A 25545-nucleotide genomic window follows, 5' to 3' on the forward strand; every position below is an offset into this window, starting at 1 on the left:
AGAGAAGTAAGGTAATTTTTTTTCTAAAAAAGAGACTTAAGATTTCATGGTTTTTATTACACTTAGAACACTCAATTACACTAGAACTTTACTGTAAAGAATGGTGCATTTGGTTAACTCACTTCTAAACTTTTATTAAATATTCACCTAGGTTCTGCTTACTGAGATGATGGAAAGGTGTAAGAAACTAGGGAACAAGTAAGTATTCTATCATTCCTAGAACATAAATTGAAGACTGACTCTTCTGTTCTGAGACAGGTCTTTTTTTACACTTGCTTGTAGAAGGGCCATTTGAAATTCTTTCATCTGGTTAACCAGAAGCAATTTTCCAAACCATTAACAGTTTTTTGGTTGTCCTTGGAAGATGTTAGACTTTATTTATTTTTTCCTCATTGCTATTTTAGAGAGGATAAGCAATCATTCTTACTTAACTTAGCTAGAAAGAAAAATCATTAATTCAGAAGCTTAGCCTTTTCTTCCTTCTTAAGCAAGAGAGATGCATAGAGGCAATTGTTTTTTTGTGGCTAATAGAGGGAATAAGAAAGTATGGCTCCTATACTCTGTCTTGTGTTTTGGTTATTTGCTGGCTGTTAGAAAAGCCCTATGCTCTGTTTTATGCAGCTGTACAGTTTAGTTCAACAGTCATTTAATGAGCACCCACTATCCTGCTGTTGGGAGCTGTTGGGATAAAAGAGAAGTGTTAGATGTGAGTCTTGACCTCCAGAAGATCACTGTCTAGTTGAAGACACAAGGGTTAAACATGTTAAACAAAATAGTATGTAATACAGTGAAAATTAAGTGCCAAACTGTGTGGTCTAGCAGTTATGTGCTCTAGATCAGAGCAGGGAAAGGGATTGAGACTGTGCTGATGATTTTCATCAGTATAGGTCTCAGCTGAGGGAATTCCCTCCACCAATGCAGGCTAGCACCTTCTCTACAACTTATGAGTCTTAGAGAGCTCTGTAGAACACAGAGACATTGTGAGTTGCCCAGAACCCCAGAGCTTGTTTGTTTCAGAGGTAGGATTTGAAGGTGTTGCAGGCTTTGTGGCTACCTCTCTCCACCATGTCATGCTTTCTTTCATTGGAGTAGTGAGAAATCAAAATAAATATAAATGGGATTCTATGCCAGTCCTTAAACAGAATCTGCTGTTATTGCCAGTAAATCTAACTGTGGGTCATATAGCTCCTTGGAACCTTAATTTCTTTGAAATGTTTGAAAAGCATGTAAATAATATTTCTACTTTATAAACTGAAGTGCACATGGTAGTTTGAAGTCATGACCAGAGGATGAAAAATATTATTTTTGATGGAAAATACTATTTGTAAGCTAACCAATTTATTGTATACAGTTATGTGTACAGTGTGTATAATTGTTGGTTTTGTTTTAATAATATTGTTTTGATAAATTCTATTATGAATATAGGGTGCTCTCAAGGAAAGGAGTTACTCTCATGATCTTTATAATTTAGGTTAAAATTTTTCTAAGTTTGAAAATGTGTTGATTGGCATCTTTAAAACATGGGAAGGATCTAATATGTTGGTGGAGGATGGGGGGATTATTAGTCACTTATTAATTTAGTTTCCCTGTCAACATGGATTTATTTGGTTGTTGACATATGTAGAAATCAGATATCATATTTTTTTAAATGAAATTTTATGTTTATTTTTAGTTTACATCATTCATTTCCACAAGATTTTGAGTTACAAATTTTCTCCCCATTTTTCCCCTACCCACCACCCTAAAACAGTGATTCCACTGAATACCCCCTCCCCCAATCTGCTCTCTCCAATATCTTCCCCTACACCCCTTCCAACTTTCTAGTAGGGCAAGTGGATCTCTATGCCCCAGTGCCTGTATATCTTATTACCCATTTACGTGTAAAATAATAATAATAATAATCATACATATATTTTTAAGCAATTGATTTTGAAACCTTGAATTCCAGATTCTTTCCCTTCCTCCCTCATCACCCAGCCTTACTGGGAAGATGAGCAATTCAATATAGGCTGTACATGTGTACCTATGCAAAACATTTCCATAGTGGATATATTGTGAAAGACTGACTATATTTCCCTCCATCCTATCCCACCCCTCACTTGTTCTATTCTCTACTTTGATCCTGTCCCTTCTCAAAAGTGTGTGCTTCCAAATTCCCTCCACCCCAGCCTGCCCTCCCTTCCATCATTCCCCTCTCTCATCCCCTTACCCCCTACTCTCTTATAGGTTGAGATACCCTGTTTAGTGTGTATGTCATTCCCTCCCTAATCCAAATTCAATGAGAATAAGGTTGACTCATTCCCTTTTGCCTTCCTGTTCTTCCCCTCCATTGTAGCAGTTTTCCCTTCCCTCTTCTATATGAGATAATTTACCCCATTCTGTCTCTCCCCATCTCCTCTTATTATAGTCCTCTCTCACCTCATTAATTTCACCTTTTAAGTATCATCCCTTCCTATTCAATTGGTCCTGTGCCCTCTGTCTATGTATACCTGTACACATATATACACACATTCACATATGTATTCACACACCCATATACTCTCCTATATAGACATATAAATGTATGTATACATATTTCTATTCCCTTCAACTATTCTCATACTGAGAAAAGTTTCATAAGTTACAATTATCATTTTTCCATGTAGGAATGTAAATAGTTCAACTTTGATAAGTTCCTTATGATTTCTTTTCCCTGTTTACCTTCTCATGCTTCTCTTGCTTCTTATATCTGAATGTCAAATTTCCTATTCAACTCTGGTTTTTTCATCAAGAATGCTTGAAAGTCCTCTATTCCATTGAATGACCATATTTTCCCCTGAAACATGATACTCAGTTTTGCTGGGTAGGTGATTCTTGGTTTTAATCCCAGCTCCCCTGACCTCCAGAATATCATATTCCAAGCCCTTCAATCCCTCAGTGTAGAAGCTGCCAGATCCTGTGTTATCTTGATTGTGTTTCCACAATATTCAAATTGTTTTTTCCTGGCTACTTGTAATATTTTCTCCTTGATGTGGGTACTCTAGAACCTGGCTATAATATTCCTAGGAGTTTTCTTTTTGGAATCTTTTTCAGGAGGTTATTGGTGGATTCTTTCAGCCTCTATTTTGTCCTGTGGTTCTAAAACATCAGGGTAATTTTCCTTGAGAATTTCTTGAAGGATGATTCCTAGGTTCTTTTTTTGATCATGGCTTTCAGGTAGTCCAATAATTTTAAAATGATTTCTCCTGGATCTATTTTCCAGGTCAGTGGTTTTCCCAATGAGATATTTCACATTGTCTTCTATTTTTTCATTTATTTGGATCTGTTTAATAGTATCTTGATTTCTCATAAAGTCATTAGCTTCCATTTGCTCCAGTCTAATTCTGAAGAAATGATTCTCTTCAGTGAGCTTTTGAGATTATTTTTCCTTCTGGCAAATTTGGCTTTTTAAGGCATTCTTCTCCTTATTGCCTTTTTGAGCCTCTTTTGCCATTTGAGTTAGTCTCTTTTTTAAGGTGTTATTTTCTTCAGTCAGGTTGTTGACTCTCTTTTCATGATTTTCTTGCATCATTCTCATTTGTTTTCCCAATTTTTCCTCCACTTCTCTTATTTGGTTTTCAGTATCCTTCTTAAGCTCCTCTGTGGCCTGTAACCAGCTCACATTTTTCTTGGAAGCTTTTTGTGCAGGAGTTCAGACTTTGCTGTCTTTCTCCTGTTTCATGCTTTGATCCTTTTTGTTCCCATAATAGGAGTGTAAATTTGGATTGCTCTGCTTGCTTTGCTTCCTTTGCTTGCTCATGTTGCCACTCAATTATTTGACTTTTGAGCCTTTTGCCACAGTAGGACTCTGCTACCAGAGAGGGGAGCTTTGTTCCAAATCACTGGGGTTTTCTCAGCTACTGTAGCTATTAGTTGGGTGCCCTCTCTGAAGCCTCCACATGCTCTGGCAAACTGGTCATGGACCCCAGGACCTCCACCCTAGACAGTGATCCAGATCCAAGCAGGTTAAAGCAAGAGTGATTACCCCTCAGACTGGTCACTTGATCCCCCTGCAATCTGCAGGCCAGGAGCTCTGAAGTGGCCATGAGTTGTGACTGCACATCCATGGAGCCTTAACTGCTTCTCCCTCCATGGGGCAAAGGCTGGACTGCACTCCTGAACTACCTGTTTCCAAAGTCCACTATGCACTGACCTCTTACTTTGTCCTTAGCATCTATGGGTTGATAATTCTGGAAACTGCCACAACTGCTGGTAATCTGAAGTCCCTCTAGCTGGAGGCTGGTTGTGGCCTCCCTGAGGCTAAAACCTCCGGCTCATTTTGGTCTGGTCTTGGCTCCCGACATGCTGCGCTGTCCCCTTCCTGCCGGGCTCTCTTCAGTGGGAGGTTAGTTTTTCTCTGTCATTTTGTGGGTTCTGTAGCTCCAAAGTTTGTTTAGAGTCATTTTTAACATGAATTGGAGGAGGTGGAAGCAGGAGCCCTGAAGAAGTCCTGTTTCTGCTCCGCCATCTTGGCTCTGCCCCCATCTTATTTTTTAGTAGCAATAAGGTAAAGTGAATAGAAATTGCAAAAGGAAGCCAATCTAATATTTACTTGTGTCTTTTCTTGAATATTATATAAAAAATAAATTGCCTTTTTTTCTCAAGCTATGGGAAGTGTTGTCACTAGGGTTTTTAAAAAGTTTGCATACTGATCTTCTGAAAGCATATTTTTCTCCTATGTTTTTTTTTTTTAAGTTTTCATTAAATTGCTGTCAGTTATCTAGTAAAGCTCTGTAAATTGTAAGTTAAAATGTCTTTCATCAGTGGGAAGCGATGTTGATTGGTACAATGTTTCTTGCAGTGCTTTGCTTTTGAATTCTGTGATGTCAGCATTCAGAGCTGAGTTTATTGCTACGAGGTCTATGGATTTTATTGGCATGATTAAAGAGTGTGATGAGTCTGGATTCCCCAAGGTAGGCTTTTGACTTAATGTTCAGTGAGAGAACCGATAAGCAGTGTTTAGTTGATAGCTCACAAGGGAGAGAAGCATGTGTTTTAGGTAACGTAGTCCAAGAACAATACAGATATAATGTCTATTCCTAAAAAAAAGGTGAAAGATGATTTAGAGATTGGTATTGTTGTACAACATGTAATTGGTGTGTACCAGGCATTCTACTCCTAAATTTTCTGGAAAACTCTCCATGGCATAGTTTTAATTAATAGACTTTGGTCCCCTATTTTTAAAAAACATTCTATGAGGGAGCAATCCTGAAAGACTGTCTAGTATAATATTTTATCTAATAAAGCAGAAGGAAATATGATGCCCACTTTAAAAAAAAGTTTCTCACATTTTAACCCATGTGATTCTATGGCAGAGATTTAGAAATGGACATTCAAAACAATAACCTTGGGAGTTATTAATTTTATTACCTCTTCTTTAAAAACCTTACATGTCTGATTTAAAATCATTAAATTTAGATTTAAGAGGGGGGAAGAGTGATCCTAGCATCTAGTTCCTTACTTATACTGGTCAGAAAACAGAGGTCCAGAGAAGATGACTTCCTGAGGTCTCATAAGAAGTAAGTAGCAGAGCTGGGATGTGAGCTTTGGTCATCTGACTTCTAAGGCAGTGGTTTTTTCCATTCTGTCACACTGTCCACCAAAAGTAACAGGATGATTTGATGTTTCCTCAGCATCTCCTTTTTCGCTCATTGGGGTTAAATTTAGCCTTGGCTGATCCACCTGAGAGTGATCGACTTCAGATATTGAATGAAGCCTGGAAAGTTATCACCAAATTGAAGAATCCACAGGTGGGTTACTAATCAGGACATCAAATCTACTTTTAACCATGTTTAACTAGCATATGTAAATTATTTTTCTTGAAAAGATAAAATCATAAAGTTGTTTGCACTTCTAAGGCTGGATCCAAACCCAGGTCCTCCTGACTCCAGGGCCTGTGCTCTATTCACTGCGCCACTTAGCCTTTGCTAAATGACCTTGAGAAAATACTCTCCAAATAATAGTAAAAGAAGTTCAAATTAAGACAACTCCATGTAAATTGTCAAAGATGAAAATGAAAAGACAAAATCAGTGTCAGAGTAGCCTATGGGTAGGCACACACATTGCTGTACTCTTGGCGGAGCTGTGAAATAGGTCCACGTGATCTAGATTTAAAATTGGAATTATGTAATAAAGATGCCTAAACTCTCCATCCTCTTTGGCCCAGAAATTTCACTATTAGAAATATGCCCCAAGGCAGTCAGACAGAAGCCACGGTCTAACACATGCCCAAATATTTGTAGCAGCACTCTTTGTGGTAGCAAAAAGCTGGGAACAGAGTGGGTGCCTCTTGGTGGGGAAATGGCTAAACATTCTGCGGTATAGTTATTTAATGAAATATATTATACAGGAAGGAATGATGAGAGTGAGGAACTGAGAGAAACTTAGGAAGATTTGTATGAACTGATACAGGTCAAAATAAGTAGAACTAAGAACAGTATATGTAAATGGGAATACTACATAAAGGAAGTTTAATTCTAAGTAGTAGAAAAACCAATAATGTTACCTGAGAAGAGATAATGAAATATATCTCTTGCCTTAAGGCAGATAGGTGGGTGGATATTATATACATTTTCAGACACAAACTGCATGGAATGTTTTTTACTTAAATGTCTTTCATTGTTACAAGGGAGGATTACGTATTAAGAGGGTGTGTTGGGAAATTACTATGGTGTAAAGACAAAAGTCATAAATAAAATGTATTTAAAAAAAGAAAATTAAAGAAATTTTAACACTTTGGCACATAGTTTAGTACTTTCCTTATAAGACTCCAGCTATTAATCACCCCTCTGTAGTTCTGATTCTGTCTCAGGTAGAGGAAAACAACATTCATTGAATTTTACTTTTTTATTTGGCAAGAAGCAGTGCTAAATATGTACATGGTTCTGGCTCTCTGGGGCTTTGGAATAGCTGTGGTATCAAATGTTTCATATTGACACCTTTCTCCAGCCTTTTATCTCAATTAGACTTTCCAGTTTTAAGCCCTTATTTCTGTGTTTTCCAGACTTTTAGAACAAGTCTTTAACTACCTGCTTATCAGAGAGAAAGTGTTTATTTGGCTTTTTAACATTTCCAGTTACTTCCTGGAATATAATATTCTCTACTCATGTTTTAAAAATTGAGGTTAAAAGTTTTTTCTTTAGTGTTTCATTTCTTTCACTGTTAAAACAAAACAAAGGAAGAGAAAGATATGTTAGTTGTATACCATATTTTCTTGTGACTTTCCAATCATGCATTTCCTTGTAACCAGCCTTACTAAATTCAGTTAAATCCTCTTCCCAGAAGAGAGTTGAAATTTCCAGTTGGTTTCTTTATTAAACTTTGTGAGCTTCTTTTATAGCAAAAATCCAACAACATAAATGACTTCTTTTAAGATACTTTTAAAAATACTTTAAATAAGTATGAGAGTTTCATTCTCTCATGTTTTAAACACATCACAGGAATATGTGGATTTCTCAGTGACTAAGAGGAAGATTCATCCAATTCTTGAAAAGATGGATATCAGTTCTATATAATGAAAGCACCAAATTTCAAATTATGTGGGGAGATGTTCATGTTTTTAAAAATTTCTTTTAAAAAATGCATTTTATTAAGGTTTTCATTATTGTAAAAAATGGATAGTACCCAAACATTTAGGGTGTTATAGAATCACACCTTGAAAAGTGTTAGGTAACAAATATCACTGCAAAGCTATTCACATATTTGCATATGTATAAATCAAATCCCTTTATAAAAGCTTTTAAAAATAGAATTTGGCAGTAGGCCATAAAGTGTGTTGTATAAATAATTTTAAATATAATATAAATAAATTGGGAAAATAAGACATTCACATAAAAAGATAACTGGCAGCAATACAAGGTATTATGTAAGTGCTAAAATGATAGGTTGAGAGCCATAGGAGTTAATATGAAGGAAGATATGTGGTCCTTGTGTCACTCTGATACACTTTGTGTATCAGAAAACATAAGTAGGCTTCATGCTTGATTGGATATTGTTACTGATTAAGTTAATTGAATCTCACTGTTTTATAGCTAGTGCTTATTATAAAAATAATTTACATTTTCTTGTAGGACTATATTAATTGTGCTGAAGTATGGGTAGAATATACCTGCAGACATTTCACGGTATGTCACTATCCTGAAATTTTGTGAAAAACTTTTTTTTTCCCTGTTTTACAAAGAGGTATTCATGCTTTTCCATAATTAAAAAAAAGTTAGATGAGTTCATTGTTTTTTTCAGTTTTTTTAGTTCATTGTTTTTTGTATGTAATTGTTATGTAACATAAGTAATACTTTATAGGCAATTCAAGACAACAAGCATTTATTGAATATCTTGCCATGTGCCAGTCCACGTACTAGGCACTGGCAAAAAACTGAAAATATTGTCCCTTCCCTTGAGAAGTTTATATCCTACTGGGAAAAATAACATGAGTGCTTACAGGCAAACATGATATATGTATAAAGTAGATGGCAAGTAATTTTGGAGCAGCTAGAGGGATCAAGTAGGAGGATTTCATAGGAGGTGGCACTTAAGCTGAACCTTCAGTGAAGTTAGGGCTTCCAAGAGGTGGGCATGAAGGAGGAAAACATCCCCAACCCAAGGGAGACCCTGTACCCTACATGGACACTGGAGATAGAGTGTTGAATTGGAAGGTCAGCAAGGAGGCCAATTTGGCTCATTGAGTATGTGAATTCAAGGAGGAATGTGAAATCAGTCAGAAAAGCTAGGTTAGAATGAAGTTGTCAAGGGCTTTAAATGTTAGGCAGAGGAATAAGATCTTTTTTTATATTACTCCTGAAAATAGGCATGACATCCATCAGAATCTTTCAAAATGGGATTAGAATTGGTTTTCTGGGAGAGAAGTTATATTGTTTGGTTATGGATATCTTTCCAGATTGTTTGCAGGAAATACATCTTAGACAGGTGACATGATTTGTATTTCTCCTCTTACATTTGAACTTTGAAGTACATTTGGAGGGAAATGAGTTAAGGGTTCCATAAATGTATATCCTTTTATTGCAAAATTTTCACAAACTGTTGTTCACAGTGTTTTGGGTTTAATCTTTCCCTAAATAGAAACGAGAGGTCAATACTGTTTTAGCAGATGTCATCAAACACATGACTCCTGATCGGGCATTTGAAGATGCATATCCACAGGTAACAGAATTTTCTCTTATTTCCACTTTGTTAAATTTCATCTTGTACAACTGAATTAAGCATTAGTTATCATGAAATGACTTGCTTACTATGTTTTATTCTGAAATAGAAAACTTTTGTAGGTCAAGAGTTAGTTTATGTAATGATATAATGGCCAAGAATTTATTATCTGAGATCGATTTTGAACTCAAATGAATAACAGGTAGGATGGAAGCATTAGAGAATAGATCAATTATGAGTTGGCCTAAATGACCTTTGAAGGGCAGGTAGGTGATATAATGGATAGAGTGCTGGGCTTGGAATTAGGAAGACTCCTCTTTCTGAGTTTAGATCTGGTCTCAGAAATTAGCTGTGTGACCCTGGGGAGGTCACTTCATTTAGCCTCAATTTCCTTATCTAGAAAATGAGCTGGAAAAGGAAATGGCAAACTACTGCAGTATCTTCGCCAAGAAAATCCCAAACGAAATCACAAAGAGTTGGACATGACTAAACTGAACAATTAACACAGATAACCTTTGAGACTGGTTTCCATTTAAAGGATTCTGTTAGTATTTTTGTTTCAAATAATTGTCCACTACATTGTTGTAAAGGTCAAACCAAATAACTTGAACGCTTAAGCAGTTGAACTTTATGATACTGAACTAATAGGAGTTTATTATAGTGTTTTGTTCTAGTGCTTTTCTTTACTCTCCAGGATTTATTTATTTATTTTTAAATTAGAACACCTGTCCACCCCACCGCCACCTATGAAGAAAAATTGGTTTTTTTTCTTCCTCTCACTCTCTGTTCTTCACATTAGAAAAGTAAAGCTTTGATTTATTTTTTAAAATGAGCTTTCCAGAGACATCCCAGGATCAATCCACATTCAGACTAGTTTTCTGCCACCTTCTGGGTCTATGGTCTTGTATAAACAGAATTGTTATTTACAATTTTAATCCTGAGAACCATTGTAACATCCTATAGTATAAAATGTTATTTTTGTTGTTTATTTTACAAGAATTTTCAGTGATAAGGGTTGGAACAAAAAGAAACTATAGTTAGAACATCTGATTCCTTGAGCCGAATCCTTTTATATCCCAAACTGATTTTTTTTATTTCCAAATTTAATATGTGTTTTATACATATATATGATATGTGTCTATTAAATAAAATATATATATATTTTGTTTTTTTAGCTTCTTTCAGTAATTAAGAAAGTTATCGCCTACTTTCACGATTTTTCAGTTCTTTTCTCAGTGGTAAGTGAGGATTTAAAATCATTTGTATGTGTGTGTGCATGTATTTATGTGCGTGCATTTGTGCATGCATGTGCTCACAAATGTATGTACATGGATGCATCTAGCAATGTCTTGAAACTCTAGAATATTTCCTTAGCTTCCCAAACAGTAGTTTCACTTTTTCTTGTACTCCTATAGCTTACTTTGGTTGTGATTGACTAAATGAACCCTAATTATTATGTTATTTCCAGGAAAGCTGCATTATTAGGATTTCCCTAATTAGGATTGACACTAGGTAAAATAAAATGGTAAAGAAGGAAAGTTTGTTTTCAATCTCTTCCTACTTTTATTTTATGCTTGTCTTCCCCTTTCTTTTGTCTCCATTTCCTCCAGAAGTATCTAGTGGATTGATATTACTTCTTCTGTGCTCAGAATTTCATTATAACATCAGATCCAAGCTCTTCCTCTTGAAGAAATGCTCTCAACTCCTAAATGAGCTTTCCCCAAACTGCTGTTTCTTTGAGTCAACTGATCTTGATGTTTGGTTGGTCTACGGAATTCCCTCATTAAAAGAAATTTTCCCTAATAAGTGAATTCTTAACCTGTTAACTGTTCTCTAGGCCAGGGTTTCTTAGAGATTTAAAAAGAGGGGGACAGTGTGTGAACTTGGATGGGGAAGAAAGTTATCTTTATACTTCTGTACTTTATACCTCTCTACATATTTTATATACTTTATACCGCTAACTAAAATTTAACTTCTTCAGTTACGGATTTTTAAAAATTGAATTTTATTTGCAGTTCTGAAACATCTTCCTCTTCCTTCCTCCTGCCTCATCCTTTGAGAAAGCAAGAAAAACAAAACCTTTACAAATATGTATAGTCTAGCAAACCAAATTCCTTCATTAGCCGTGTCCAAAAAAAATGCTTTAAATCTGCACTTTGAGTGCATCATATTTCTATCGAAAGGTTGTAAATAGAATGTTTCATCTTGAGTCCTCTGGAGTTGTGGTTGGTCACTTCTCTTGATCAGGATTTTAGATCTTAATTATGAATTTTTTAAAAAGACAGTATTCTCAAAAAAGTTCCATTGATTTCACCAAGACTGCCATGACACAAAGAAGATTAAGTACTCTGGCCCTAGAATATGGAGAGAATAAATTAATCCACAAGCATTTAATGAACCCTGCTTTGTGTTCAGTTCTATGCTAGGTCTCATATAACTGAAGGAGAAAGAAGGGCACTTCATGAATTTCTCTTATTGCTGATAAATATGAGGTTTCTATTCAACCATGGTTACGTTGTTCTATGACAAAAGCATTTTACATGTCACTAACAGAAACATGAGGCTACAACCTCCAAAGTATAGTACACACCCCTTGTTATTTAAAAAAAAAACACTCCAGGGAAGTTAAATTGAATAATTTCCTGAAGTATAGCAATCAAATATTTTTTCCTTTTTGATGTATTCCAGGACACCAGTACATCTGACTTTCTTCTCCTTGATCTGCTGTCCAAATTGGTTACTTCATCATGCCTCACTTCCAAACTTTTTTACACTTGAGTTTTTTTCTGAACTTGTTTTTACATATCTGTTATCTAGCATTCTTTAGTCTACTATATTAATATTCCTCTGCGTTGAATGAAATTAAATCCTATAAACTTTTCTTTTTCCACTTCTATCATTTCCCCCTGAGATTTCTTAGTCTCATTAAATTCGTTCTTTTATTCCTTTTGTCATATTTTTGATAAGTTTTATTTCTTAAGTGATTTATTATTCATCTGAGCATATCTTTCAGGATTTCTTGAGCTGTTTTCCATATAATTTTTGATGCTGTTTTGGTATACATTTTTTCCTCGATATTCTTTGCCCCTTGCTTCTCTTACACTTCCATCTTTTTAAAAAATTTTATCACAGCTTTTCTTATTTTCTTGGAAATTTTCAGTAATTAAAAAAATTTTTCTGTTCCTATTTTTGAGGGAAGCCTTGGGAGACTGGATGCCTTGGCAGCTGAAGTACCTTGATGGCAGAGAGGGCTTCTAAGAGGCAGAAGTGGAGGACAGCTTGTATACAGCAGTGGTTATCCTGGGTAGCAGATAAACCAGTTGTCTGGAATGTACAGTACAAAAAGAGAAATATAAAAATCATCTGGAACTAGATTGTGAATGGCTTTAAATGCCAAATGTAGGCATTTGTGTATTATCTCAGAGGTAATAGGGAACCTATGAAACTTTTTGAGTAAGGACCTAATGTAGTCAAATCTGTGCTTTATGGAAAGCTTTATTGGTCCTCTTGAGAGAAAAGACGCCAGAAGTAGGGATACCAATTCAGAGGATATTACAGTTATCTAGGTAACAGGATTGAGGGCCCAAATTACAGAGTGAGAGTGGAGAAGTAGACTTGGGATTGGACATTTGGAGAGAGATGGAGAGTGAAGAGTCAAAGATAAGTGTAATGCTGCAAACCCTGGTGGACAGTTGTTCTATGGTTCTGGAGGTTGGTGGTTTCTGGGGAGGGCTTTTTTAAGAAGGGAACAGACTTGAATGTGTAGTTGTCAAAGAAGGAACCAGTAGAAAGGGAAAGGTTGAAGGTAGGGGTGTGTGAGAGTAGGGGTAATCTGCTGGAAAAGATGGGAGAAGATAAGATCTTCACATGGAGAGGGATTGGCCTTAGAAGGGCCATTTTTCCATCAGAGACTGGAGGAGAGAAGGGAGAAATGGATAATGATGATGATGAGAATGAGGATGATGAGAGAAAAGGGTGTTAGTGGTGAATGACTTGTCTTCTTTTAAAAGATTAGGTAATTACCTCCGCTGAGAGGTATTGAGGAGAAGGTGCTATAAGAAGCCTAAGGAAAAGAAATAAGTGGTTTGAAATAGCCATTGGTGAGGGTGATGGTCCAGTTGAAATTAGATAACATAAATTTGTCATTGACCCTTTCAGTATATTTATATGACTTCCTTTTGCTCCATTAAATATAATGTGAATAGAATAAGTAAAGATAAGAAAGGGAAAGGAAAAGGTAACAACTTTTCTTTTATACATGTTGAATTTGAAATGCAGTGGGATGCACAGTTGGAAATGTCCAGCATGAAGTTAGTTTGTGGATCTGAGAGCTGAGGTGAGATGAGGTTGGATGTGTAGAGTTTGAGAATCATCTGAATAAAGGTAAGTGAACTCATGGTCAGGTAGATAGCATAGTGGATAGGGTGCCATGCCTGGAATCAGGAAGACATCTTCCTAAATTAAATCTGGCCTTAGGCTTACTACCTGTGTAACCCTGGGCAAATCACTTAAACCCATTTGCCTCAGTTTCTCATTTGCAAAATGAGCTGGAGAAGGAAATGGCAAACCACTCTAGTATCTTTCCCAAGAAAGCTCCAACTGGGGTCATGAAGAGTTGGACATGACAGAAAAATAATTGAGCAACAATAACAACAACAAAATGAACCCATGGGAGTTACGTGTAGTTAGCAAGATAAAGAAGATGGGCCAACACAGAGCCTTGGGGTACATTCACACAGTGAACAGGACATGGCCTATGATCCCACACAGGAGATGGAAGAGGAAAGTCGAGGATGAGCAGTATTATGAAAGCCAAGAGAAGAAAGAGGAAAAGTTTGTCAGCAATGTCAGTAAATGCAGAGAGGTTAAGAAATCTAAAGATAGAAAGAGCCATTGGAGTTGACAATTGTAGGTATCTGTGGAGGTTAGCAGTTTCATTCCTGGTTCAGGAAAAGAAGGCTTTCTATAGGATGAGAAGTGAGTTGGGAGGAGAGAAAAAAAAAGAGATAATGACTATAGATGACTTTTTTTCTGGCAATTGTACAGTAAAAGACAGGACATAATGATATGGACCTAATAGGGTCATGGCAGAGTCAAGTGAAGGCTTTTTAATGATGGAGAATGTTTTTAGGCAATAGCAAAGGAGGTAGTGGATAAGGAAAGATTGAGAGAGAGAGAGGATAAGAATGAGTATGTGAAGATTGACAGGTAGGCTCCTGGAGGAGCCAATGAATGGGATCCAGGGCACTGGCAGAGGGATTAGCATTGTCAGGCTACTGGAGCATTGGAGGAAGGACTGGGACATGATGTTGAAAGGTTTGCAGATACAGAATTGGGGAGAAGAGCGAGCTTGTGACCAATGGCCACTTTTTTCCTCAGTAAAGTGGGAGGGGAGGCCCACTGCTTGGAGGGAGAAGGGATAGCATAATAAAAGTAGTTTGAGAAGAGAAAGTCATGGAATGGCCCCTGTGGAGAGTATGATAGAGTCAGTCAAAGAATAAAAGGATTGCTGTGCAGCAGGCATTAAGGGCCTGGTTGAGATTGAATGATGTCAGTTTGTAGAGGATCCAGTCAACATAGAGCCTGTTTCCATAGTGATAAATTGCTGTGCCAAAAAGTATTTTTGACATAGATAATTTCACATTTAATACTTTAGGACAGAGGTTCTTAATCTGGGGTCTGTGAACTTGTTTTAAAAAAAAATTTTGATAACTGTATATCAATGTAGTGATTTCCTTTTGTAATCCTATGTATTGTACTTTATATATTTAAAAATATTCCTCAGAGAAAAGGGCCATAAGCTTCACTAGCCTGACAAAGGGGACTAGTCACACCCACCAAAATTTGAGAATCCTTGTTTTTTAACGTGAAAAATGTCACAGATAATTAAATTTCCACACAGAATCTTTATTTGCATTGAGTAGACTATTAGGATTCTCTTCAGTACAGTTTAGGAAAGAGTGATTTATAGATTTTCCTTTCAGACAAGAACACCCTTGAGCCCCTGTAGATAGATGGGAATTTCTCTCTCTTTTTAAAAAATCTTCAGAGAAATATTCTACAAGTTCTTTCCAGTAATCCATGTTAATTAGATGTGCTTGGTTATTTTTAGGAGAAATTTTTGCCTTTTCTGGATATGTTCCAAAAAGAGAATGTCCGAGTGGAGGTTTGCAAGTGCATTATGGAAGCTTTTATTAAGTAAGTATGAAAGCATTCTTGAGTCAAATGTATTGATGAGAAAAATGTATTCACTTTGTAGACCCCCTTGCATTTACGTGTTCTATATATTCAATCATAATAAGATAAAATAAGTTAATATTTTTAATAGCCCTGCTGTTGTAACATTGTGATAGTTTTAAGAATATGAAGCAAATGGAACAATTAATAATAATAATACATTTGCATAATTATTAGTTATACAGTTCCGAGCTAACTAGTTTTTAAAACAAGAAGTGCCTCTGCTTAGTACATTGGAAACACTATTTATACAGGGTGTCCCTAAAGTCTGGACACCTAGAAAATCTTATGAACATAAATGAGATTTCATAGGAAGACATGGGAGACACATAGAAAATCTCATTAATTACATTGATCTCATTAATATGGAAAATAGCCCCCAATAGCTAATGAAAGCTTTTATTCCATATGAAATTGTCATGGCTAAAGCTTATGCTAATTAAATAAAATGTTGAAAATTTCATTAATTTCATTTCTTGAAAATATGCATAATGAGATTTCCTGTGTGTCCAGACTTTAGGGATACCCTGTATTAGGAACTTAAATTCATTATTTTCCGTTAGTTCCAGATGCTCCTGGAAAGGCCAGAACATTTAAGTAATTATTTTGATTTTATGAACAGATCCTGTTCTCAAAAATGAATGCCTTTTTTGGTTGTTATGGCAGAATTTCCACCATTGTGTGGTGCCTTATTTGCATAATATGTGTTTTGTTTGTTTAGGAAGGAACATGAGTACTCTAATTTATATAACTCTTTGCTACAATAATTTGTTCTTTATTTTTTATTGTGTACATCTAAATTATGCTTTTAAAATTTTTTTAATTATGCTTTTACTTGGCAGTTAATGTACCAAAAAGGTGTGTTGAAGATACCCGAGAACATATTGACAATATATTTAAGGAGCTAATTTTTAATGCATTCTTACTGTGTTTTCAGATTTTCAGCATGTATGAAGTAGTAAAATTGTTATTTGGAAACTCCCTCCCCCAAAAAAAGACAAATTCAAAATGAAACCTTGTCCCTAACTAGTGAACTGATCTATTTTTGATGCAGAATAGATAAAAATGCCCTTTTTGTAAATATATGAGATTGTTGAGGGAGTTTTTTCATTGTCTTAAAACATTCCAGTACTCTCTATAGCTTTTACCCTCTATATTTAAATGTGTTTTAGGCATCAGCAAGAGCCTACCAAAGATCCTGTCATCCTGAATGCTTTACTACATGTTTGTAAGACGATGCATGACTCGGTGAAGTAAGGTCCCATTCATATCAGTAAAACATTGAGTTCTTATGTGCTGAATGTTAGATCAGATATCTCAAGAGTTCATACTAGAAAATTACTGATTTAAAATTCAACCTTGACTGTCTTCATGTGTTATAACTTTGTTTAGGCCACTAAAATTCTCTCTAACAAAGAGCTAATGAGGGTATTTTGTTGCTTTTGCTGATGGGAAGGAAGTCAACAGATAATCTTTTGATAAATGAAAGGCAGAAATGAAGTAGCAGATGGTTTTTTAAGTGATTAAAAAAAAGCCTATTATATTTCAGTGAACTGAGACAAAAAGCCCTTGAGAATCTTCTCATAACAGCAGGTAGCGGGACATTTATCCAATAATATATCATTTTAATTAAAATTCATTACCAGCTAATTATTTCAAATTCAGACAAAATATTGGAATTGTTCAAGTGAAGGACAGCTTTGTTCTGTAGGTTGTCTAGACTGGAGTCTGAAAGAGCTGCTTTCATCATACTTGGGGGTCAGGATCCTTTCAGAATTCTTTGGAAAGGGTCAAGTGAGCACTTCTGCCGTTTTCCTTTTTTTTTTTTTTTGGTCAGGTATTACATTATTAGTCCATTTAATGGGGGAAGGGATCTAAAGTTCTGATTTCCCAAGATTCTTTTTTTCTCTTTTTTATTTTTTAGTTTACATCATTCATTTCCACAAGATTTTGAGTTACAAATTTTCTCCCCATTTTTCCCCTACCCACCACCCCAAAACAGTGATCCCATTGAATATCCCCTCCCCCAATCTGCTTTCTCCCATATCTTCCCCCATTCACCCTCCGACTTTGTAGTAGGGCATGGTGGATCTCTATGCCCCAGTACCTGTATATCTTATTTCTCAGTTACATGTAAAATAATAATAATAATAATAGTAGTAGTAGTAGTAGCAACAACAATATATTTTAAACAAAACTTTGAATTCCAGATTCTTTCCCTTCCTCCCTTGTCACCCACCCTTACTGGGAAGATGAGCAATTCAATATTGGTTGTACATATATAGCTATGCAAAACATTTCCATAGTGGATATATTGTGAAAGACTGACTATATTTCCCTCCATCCTATCCCACCCCCCACTTGTCCTATTCTATACTTTGATCCCATCCCTTTTCAAAAGTGGGTGCTTCCAACTTCCCTCCCCGCCAGCCTATCTTCCCTTCCATCATCCCCCCCTCTCATCCCCTTCCCCCTTACTCTCCTATAGGGTGAGATTCCCTATTTAGTGTGTATGTCATTCCCTCCCTAAGCCAAATTCAATGAGAATAAAGTTGACTCATTCCCTTTTGCCTTCCTGTTCTTCCCCTCCATTGTAGCAGTTTTCCCTTGCCTCTTCTATATGAGATAATTTACCCCATTTTGTCACTCCCCATCTCCTCTCATTATATTCCTCCCTCACCTCTTAATTTCACCTTTTAAGTATCATCCCTTCCTATTCAATTAGTCCTGTGCCCTCTATCCATGTATACCTGTACACATATAAAAACACACTCACATATGTATTCATACGCTCGGCTACCCTCCAATATATACATATATTTACACATTTCTATTCCCTTCAACTATTCTCATACTAAGAAAAGTTTCATAAGTTACAATTATCATTTTTCCATGAAGGAATGTAAATAATTCAACTTTGTTAAGTTCCTTATGATTTCTTTTCCTTGTTTACCTTCTCATGCTTCTCTTGCTTCTTCTATCAATGTCAGATTTTCTGTTCAACTCTGGTTTTTTCATTATGAATGCTTGAAAGTCCTCTATTCCATTGAATGACCATATTTTCCCCTGAAACATGATACTCAGTTTTGCTGCGTAGGTGATTCTTGGTTTTAATCCCAGCTCCTTTGACCTCTGGAATATCATATTCCAAGCCCTTCATACCTTCAGTGTAGAAGCTGCCAGATCCTGTGTTATCCTGATTAAGTTTCCACAATATTCAAATTGTTTCTTCCTGGCTGCTTGTAATATTTTCTCCTTGATCTGAGTACTCTGGAAACTGGCTATAATATTCCTAGGAGTTTTCTTTTTGGGATCTTTTTCAGGAGGTGATCAGTGGATTCTTTCAACCTCTAGTTTGCCTTCTGGTTCTAGAACATCAGGGCAATTTTCCTTGAGAATTTCTTGAAGGGTGATTTCTAGGTTCTTTTTTTGATCATGGCTTCCAGGTGGTCCAATAATTTTTAAATGATCTCTCCTGGATCTATTTTCCAGGTCAGTGGTTTTCCCAGTGAGATATTTCACATTGTCTTCTATTTTTTCATTTATTTGAATCTGTTTAACAGTATCTTGATTTCTCATAAAGTCACTAGCTTCCATTTGCTCCAATCTAATTCTGAAGAAATGATTCTCTTTTGAGATTATTTTTCCTTCTGGCAAATTCGGCTTTTTAAGGCATTCTTCTCCTCATTGCCTTTTTGGGCCTCTTTTGCCATTTGAATTAGTCTCTTAAATTTTCAAGGTGTTATTTTCTTTAGTCAGGTTGTTGACTTTTTTTTTTTAAAGCAATCGGGGTTAAGTAACTTGCTCAAGGTTACACGGCCAGGTGTTTCTGGGTAGGTGCTAAGTGTCTGAGCCCGGATTCGATCCACATGTCATCCTAACACTGGAGCCGGTGCTCTTACTCTCTGTGCTACCTGACTGCCCCTGTTGACTCTCTTTTAATGATTTTCTTACATCATTCTCTTTTCTCTTCCCAACTCTTCCTCCACTACTCTTATTTGGTTTTCAAAATCCTTCTTAAGTTCCTCTGTGGCCTGTAACCAGCTCACATTTTTCTTGGAAGCTTTTGGTGCAGGAATTCTGACTTTTGCTGTCTTCCTCCTGTTCCATGCTTTGATCCTTTTTGTCCTCAAAATAGTTGTATAAACTCAGATTTCTCTGCTTGCTTTGCTTCCTTTGCTTGCTCATGTTGCCACTCAATTACTTGACTTTTGAGCTTTTTGCCACAGCAGAACTCTGCTACCAGAGAGGGGAGCTTTGTTCCAAATCACTGGGGTTTTCTCAGCTGCTGGAGCTATTAGTTGGGTGCCCTCTCTGAAGCCTCCACACACTCTGGCAAACTGGTCATATACCCCAGGACCTCCACTCCAGACAATGATCCAGATCCAAGCAGGTTAAAGCAAGAGTGAATAGAAGGCAATGTGAAATATCTCATTGAAAAAACCACTGACCTGTAAAATAGATCCAGGAGAGATCATTTAATAATTATTGGACTACCTGAAAGTGTTGATCAAAAAAAGAACCCAGAAATCATCCTCCAAGAAATTCTGAAGGAAAATTGCCCTGATGTTCTAGAACCAGAGGGCAAAATAGAGGTTGAAAGAATATAGTCAGTCTTTCACAATATATCTACTATGGAAATGTTTTGCATAGCTACACATGTACAATCTGTATTGAATTGCTTATCTTCCCAGTAAGGGTGGGTGATGAAGGAGGTAGGGAAAGAATCTGGAATTCAAAGGTTAAAAATCAAATGTTTAAAATATATTATTGTTGTTATTATTAGTATTTTACATGCAACTGGGAAATAAGATATACAGGCACTGGGGCATAGAGATCCACTGTGCCCTGCTGAAAAGTTGGAGGGGGATGCAGGAAGATATGGGAGAGACCAGATTGGGGGAGGGGATATTCAGTGGGATCACTGTTTTGGGATGGTGGGTAGGGGAAAAATGGGGAGAAAACTTGTAACTCAAAATCTTGTGGAAATGAATGATGTAAACTATAAAATATAAAAAAAAAAAACCTAACAATTCTTCTACCTCTTGTCCCCTTCTCTTTTTATTTGCAGGGGTGGGGCACCTGGTGCCTGGAGGCCACATTCAGCCCTCTAGGGCCTCCAGTGCAGCCCTTTGACTGAATGCAAACTTCACAGAATTTTTTGTTGTTCAGTAAAGTTTGCATTAATTAGATCAAAGGGCCACACTGGAGGACCTAGGGGACCACATGTGGCTTCTAGGCTACAGTTTTAGAGCCTTAAATAAGGGTTTAAATATCTTTCCCTCTCTCCCCCCAGTTTTGTCTTTTTTCCTCCTCTAGCTTTTATATAGATATATAGATATTTATAGATTGATCTACAGATCAGTATATATGTACAAATAGAAATATATGTATATAACATAAAATTCTGGGGAAATAGTCAAAATAATCTATTTCTATAGAGTTATATGGTCAAAACCTCTTGACTTAAGAGTTTTTTGGAATGCACTTTTTGATAGCATTTACATTTTAAAGAATGCTTCTTATTGCACAAAATTTATAATATTGCAGAGGAATATCAGTAAATATAATGCATCTGAGAAAGAGGAAAGAAATATTAGTAAAATTAACTTCATTTAAATAGAAGATAAAAATATCTAACTTGTGATTAAATTAAAATTTTTATAATCATGTTGTTTCACTTTTAACATGTTTTCTTGAGGAAACAAATTGTTTTAATTTTCAGTAATGTAAATCCATTGTTTACAGTGCACTCACCCTTGAGGATGAAAAGAGAATGTTGGCAGTTTTAATTAATGGATTTATAAAAATGGTAAGTAGTTGGGGGGGGGAGTAGAAGTTTAATTAGCACATGTGAAAAGTATCTATACATATATACACAGAAAAAATAATATAACTTTCCTGTTTTCTTATAAAATTTGTTAAAAAGGAAATTTTCACTATATTTTTGTTGTAATTATTTAGAAAATGCCTCAGTCAATGTAAGTATCTTGTCATCATTTTGATTCATATTTTGCAAAGCTCCTGTATGTTCTAGTCATGCCTCTCTTTGTTGAGGTAACTGAGATAAGAATTAAAAACTAGTTAAGTTTGAAAATGGGATCATACTCAAGCAGCTAGCTTGCTTATATGAAGTGTAGAACTGGATATTGATAAGAGGTTAGATTCATGAGCCCATGGTAGAAAATGCAGCAGCGCGTTTTATTCCTCCCTGGTTTTAGATGCTCATTTATAACGTGGTGTTTGTAGTTTTGTTTTGCTTTTTCTGAAAGTTACAGGAACTAATGTAAAGGAACAAGAAGCAGTCAAAGGAATTCTAACAGCCCTGTTGAGGACACTAGGGTTGAATCTCCCTTTGGATAATGATTAGGAGGAAGAGATGTTTGACTTTCCTGGGGAGTTAGTTCTGCTCAAAGATGGGAAAAGGGAGAAGCTTCTTGGATGAGAAGTTCCTTTTCACATCTTCACTGGCCATCCATGAGCTACCTAGAATAGCAGCACTATTAGTACTAGGAGGATTTTAATATGCTTCTTATTAGGAATAGGAATTAGGAACTTGACAAATAGAGAGAGCAGATATATATTTTTGAAAAGGCCATAACCATTATAAAATTCCTTTAATTCTCTTTTCAGTATTTTCCCCTAGTAATCCATTCTGTTTTAAGATCTTTAAAAATCTCTTAGAAATTAGAGAACAGTGGATACCTCATATACTAAGGTAAATTTCGAGTCATTTTAGATTGTTGTTCATTCATTAAGTTGTGTCTGACTCTTCATGACCCCTTGGACCACACTGTCCATGGTGTTTCCTTGGAAAGATACTGGAGTGGTTTTCCATTTCTTTCTGCAGTGGATTAAGACAAACAGAGGTTAAGTGACTTGCCCAGGATCACCCAGCTACTAATTGTCTGAAGCTGGATTTGGAATCAGATCTTCCTGACTTTAATCCCAGTGCTCTATCCACTGGGCCATTTAGCTAACTTTTTTTTTGGTGTCATGGACACTTCCGTTTTAGATGAGTGAGTCTAATGTTTTTTTTTTGGACAGCTAGGTGGCATTTGGATAGAGCACTAAACCTGGAGTCAGGAGGACCTGAGTTCAAATTTGACCTTAGGCAATTAGTAGCTGTGTGACCCTGGGCAAGTCACTTAAACTCTGTATGCTTCAGTTTCTTCATTTGTAAAATGAGCTTGAGAAGGAAATGGATAACCATTTGCTAAGAAAACCCCAAATGGGGTCATGAAGAATGTGATGCGACTCAATAACAACAAAACTTTTTTTTGTGTTATGCATCCCTTTGCCAGTCTGATGAAGCATATGGACTGTTTCACAGAATGTTTTAAAATTTAATATTTCATTTTCCCCCAATTAAATGTAAAAACAATTTTTAACATGAATTTTTTTTTAATTTTGAGTTCCAAATTCTCTCCCTCTCCTCCCCTCTCATTGAGAAGGCAAGCAATTTGATACAGGTTATATATGTGTATAATTCCATATTAGTCATGTTGTGAAAGAAAACACAGACCAAAAAAAAAAAGGAAGGAAAATAAGTTTAAAAATGTATGCTTTGATCTTCATTCAGACTCCACCAGTTCTTTCTTTGGAGATGGATAGCATTTTTCATTTTAGATCCTTCAAAATTGTCTTAGATTTTTGTATTCCTGGGAATAGTTAGGTCATTCACAGTTGTGCATCATGCAGTATTGCTGTTACTGTGTATTATGTCCTCCTGGTTCTGCTCATTTTACTTTGGATCAGCTCATAAAGTCTTTCCAGGTTTTTCTGAGAGCATCCTGCTTGCCATTTCATAAAATACAATGGATTCCATCACAATCATATACTACAACCTGTTCAGCTATTTCCTAATTGATGGACATCCCCTAAATTTCCAATTCTTTGCCACCACTAAAAGAGCTGCTATAAATATTTGCATACATATAGGTTCTTTTCCTTTTTTTTTTTATCTCTTTGAGATAAAGACCTGCAGTCCTAGTAGTTGTATTGCTGGGTCAAAGGGTATGCATGGTTTGATAGCCCTTTGGGTTTAGTTCCAAATTGCTCTACAGAACGGTTGAATCAGTTCACAACTTCACCAGCTGTGCATGAGTGTTTCAGTTTTCCCACCTCTCCTCCAACATTTGTCATTCTCCTTTTCTGTCATATTAGCTAATCTTATGGATATGGGGTGGTACCTCAGAGGTATTTTAATTTTCGTTTCTCTAATCAATAGTGATTTTTGGAGCACTTTTTCATATGCCTATAGAGAGGTTTGATTATTTCATCTGAAAACTGCCTATTCATATCCTTTGACCATTTACAGTTGGAGAATGGCTTTTATTTGTACAGATTTGACTATGTTCTCTATATATTTGAGAAATGATACCAGGGGCGGCCAGGTGGCTCAGCAAGTAAGAGCACCAGCTCCAGTATCAGGATGACCTGGATCAAATCTGGGCTCAGATACTGAGCACCACACCCAGAAATAACTGGCCGTGTAACCTTGAGCAAGTTACTTAACCCCTATTGCTTACCAAAAAAAAAAAGAGAAATGATACCTTTGTCAAAGAAACTTGTTTAAAATTTTTTTCAGTTATGATTATTCTGTATTTCATTCCATCCTATTTTCCTATGTCTATCCTACTCTTTTTTCCTTTTACCCTGTCCATCCCCAAAAGTGTTTTGTTTCTGACAACTACCTCCCCCAGTCTGCCTTCCTTTCTGTCAGCCCCACCTCCTCTATCCCTCTTGTTTTGCTGTAGGACAAGATAGATTTTTTACCCATCTGAGTATATTATTATTCCCTCTTTGAGTCAATTCAGATGGGAGTATTATTCATGTGCCCCTCCCCCAATTCAAAGTGTTTTTAAGTGCATAAGGAAACCAATTTTATTGAAATATATTTATCAGGGTTTTTTTTAAGTTCATGGATCCCAGGTTTGGAACACTTGTTCTAGATAAAATGTTAAAATGATACTTTTTCAAGTTTTATTGTCCATCAGTAAGAAGGAACATAGAAAAAAGCCAATCCCATCCTAGGAGATATATCTTTTGAAATTAATAGATATGCTTTAGGACTAACTATCCTAATGTCTTTGAAGTTTTTCTTATACAATGCTCATCATGGCAGTAAGTCATCATTTTCATCATGATTATGAAAAGCACAGTGGGTGTGCAAAGAATTGTATTAGATCTCAGTTGTTCCAGGTGCTGCCATAATGAGAAACTTTACTCAGCCTCTCAGCAATTAAACTTCTTAGCAACATGAATCATTCTATCCTGGACATCGAAAAATATGGATTTTTTTTTTAATTAGCAATGGTATGAAAAATAGGTCAATATCAAGGTTTTCCTTTTGTCAAGAATTTGGATAACCCTCCCAGTTCCCTATCAGTCAGAAGCTCCATAATCTTAATTTCTCTGACTCACAATCTTTAGTTTATCTTTGGCTTCCCTTTCATTGATCCCTTATATTTGTTCTTATCAGATCCTGTGAATTTTACCTTTGTAGTATTTCTAGAATTTTTCTTTTATTCTCTATTCCTTGTGTTATCCCTATAGTCCAATTGCTTACGTCATGCCTGGGTAACTGCAAAAACTTTCTAATTTGTCTTCACGCTTTCCAATATTTCTTTCCTATAATAGGGACAATATATACTAAGAAAGACCCTGCCATATTGGCCAGGTTAGTTTTTTTTTAAGACTTTGCCATAATTTGATTGATTGTTCCCTGAAAGTTAAAGAAACTATCCCTGAGATTTAATTGATTCAGGGTGAATAAGACTTGAGCTGCTGATACAGTTTTGCAGTTACATAGGGCATAAAAAGTTAACCCCACTAGGAGTCAGTGTCCCTTCAGATTTGGCAGAAGATGCCCCACTGCCATGGAAATCACCATGCCTCTGATCCAACACCAACTGTTGACCACATGCATTTTCACATGGAGAAAAGGGTGGGTAGAGAGGACAACTGCATTTACCTGAAGCAGTGCTATGCTCTTGTTGAGCATCCTTTTCTTGCTGTGGCTTAAGTAAACCTCCTTCTGTTAACTGTCAGATGGCCTGCGAGTGTCTCATTTTGTTACAATCCCACATATGAACCACAGAACTAACCTGAGTTAGACCTGGTTTACAAACT

General features: G+C 36.1%; 1 protein-coding gene across 2 annotated transcripts in view; it reads left to right on the forward strand.

The window, feature by feature from the left end:
* Positions 1 to 25545, forward strand: part of VPS35L (VPS35 endosomal protein sorting factor like) — a 114900-nt gene that overhangs the window by 50975 nt on the left and 38380 nt on the right. For both annotated transcript variants that reach the window (XM_069096049.1, XM_069096050.1), the window contains 9 exons: positions 152 to 198; positions 4820 to 4931; positions 5652 to 5768; positions 8088 to 8141; positions 9094 to 9174; positions 10350 to 10412; positions 15287 to 15372; positions 16584 to 16664; positions 21160 to 21223. In XM_069096049.1, the coding sequence (XP_068952150.1) occupies positions 152 to 198; positions 4820 to 4931; positions 5652 to 5768; positions 8088 to 8141; positions 9094 to 9174; positions 10350 to 10412; positions 15287 to 15372; positions 16584 to 16664; positions 21160 to 21223 (705 nt within the window). The remainder of the gene's footprint in view (positions 1 to 151; positions 199 to 4819; positions 4932 to 5651; positions 5769 to 8087; positions 8142 to 9093; positions 9175 to 10349; positions 10413 to 15286; positions 15373 to 16583; positions 16665 to 21159; positions 21224 to 25545) is intronic.

This window comes from Petaurus breviceps, unplaced genomic scaffold (genome assembly GCF_028583685.1).
Source record: "Petaurus breviceps papuanus isolate PSGF00001 unplaced genomic scaffold, PetGlider_PUasm1.0 229, whole genome shotgun sequence".
Classification (NCBI taxonomy): domain Eukaryota; kingdom Metazoa; phylum Chordata; class Mammalia; order Diprotodontia; family Petauridae; genus Petaurus; species Petaurus breviceps.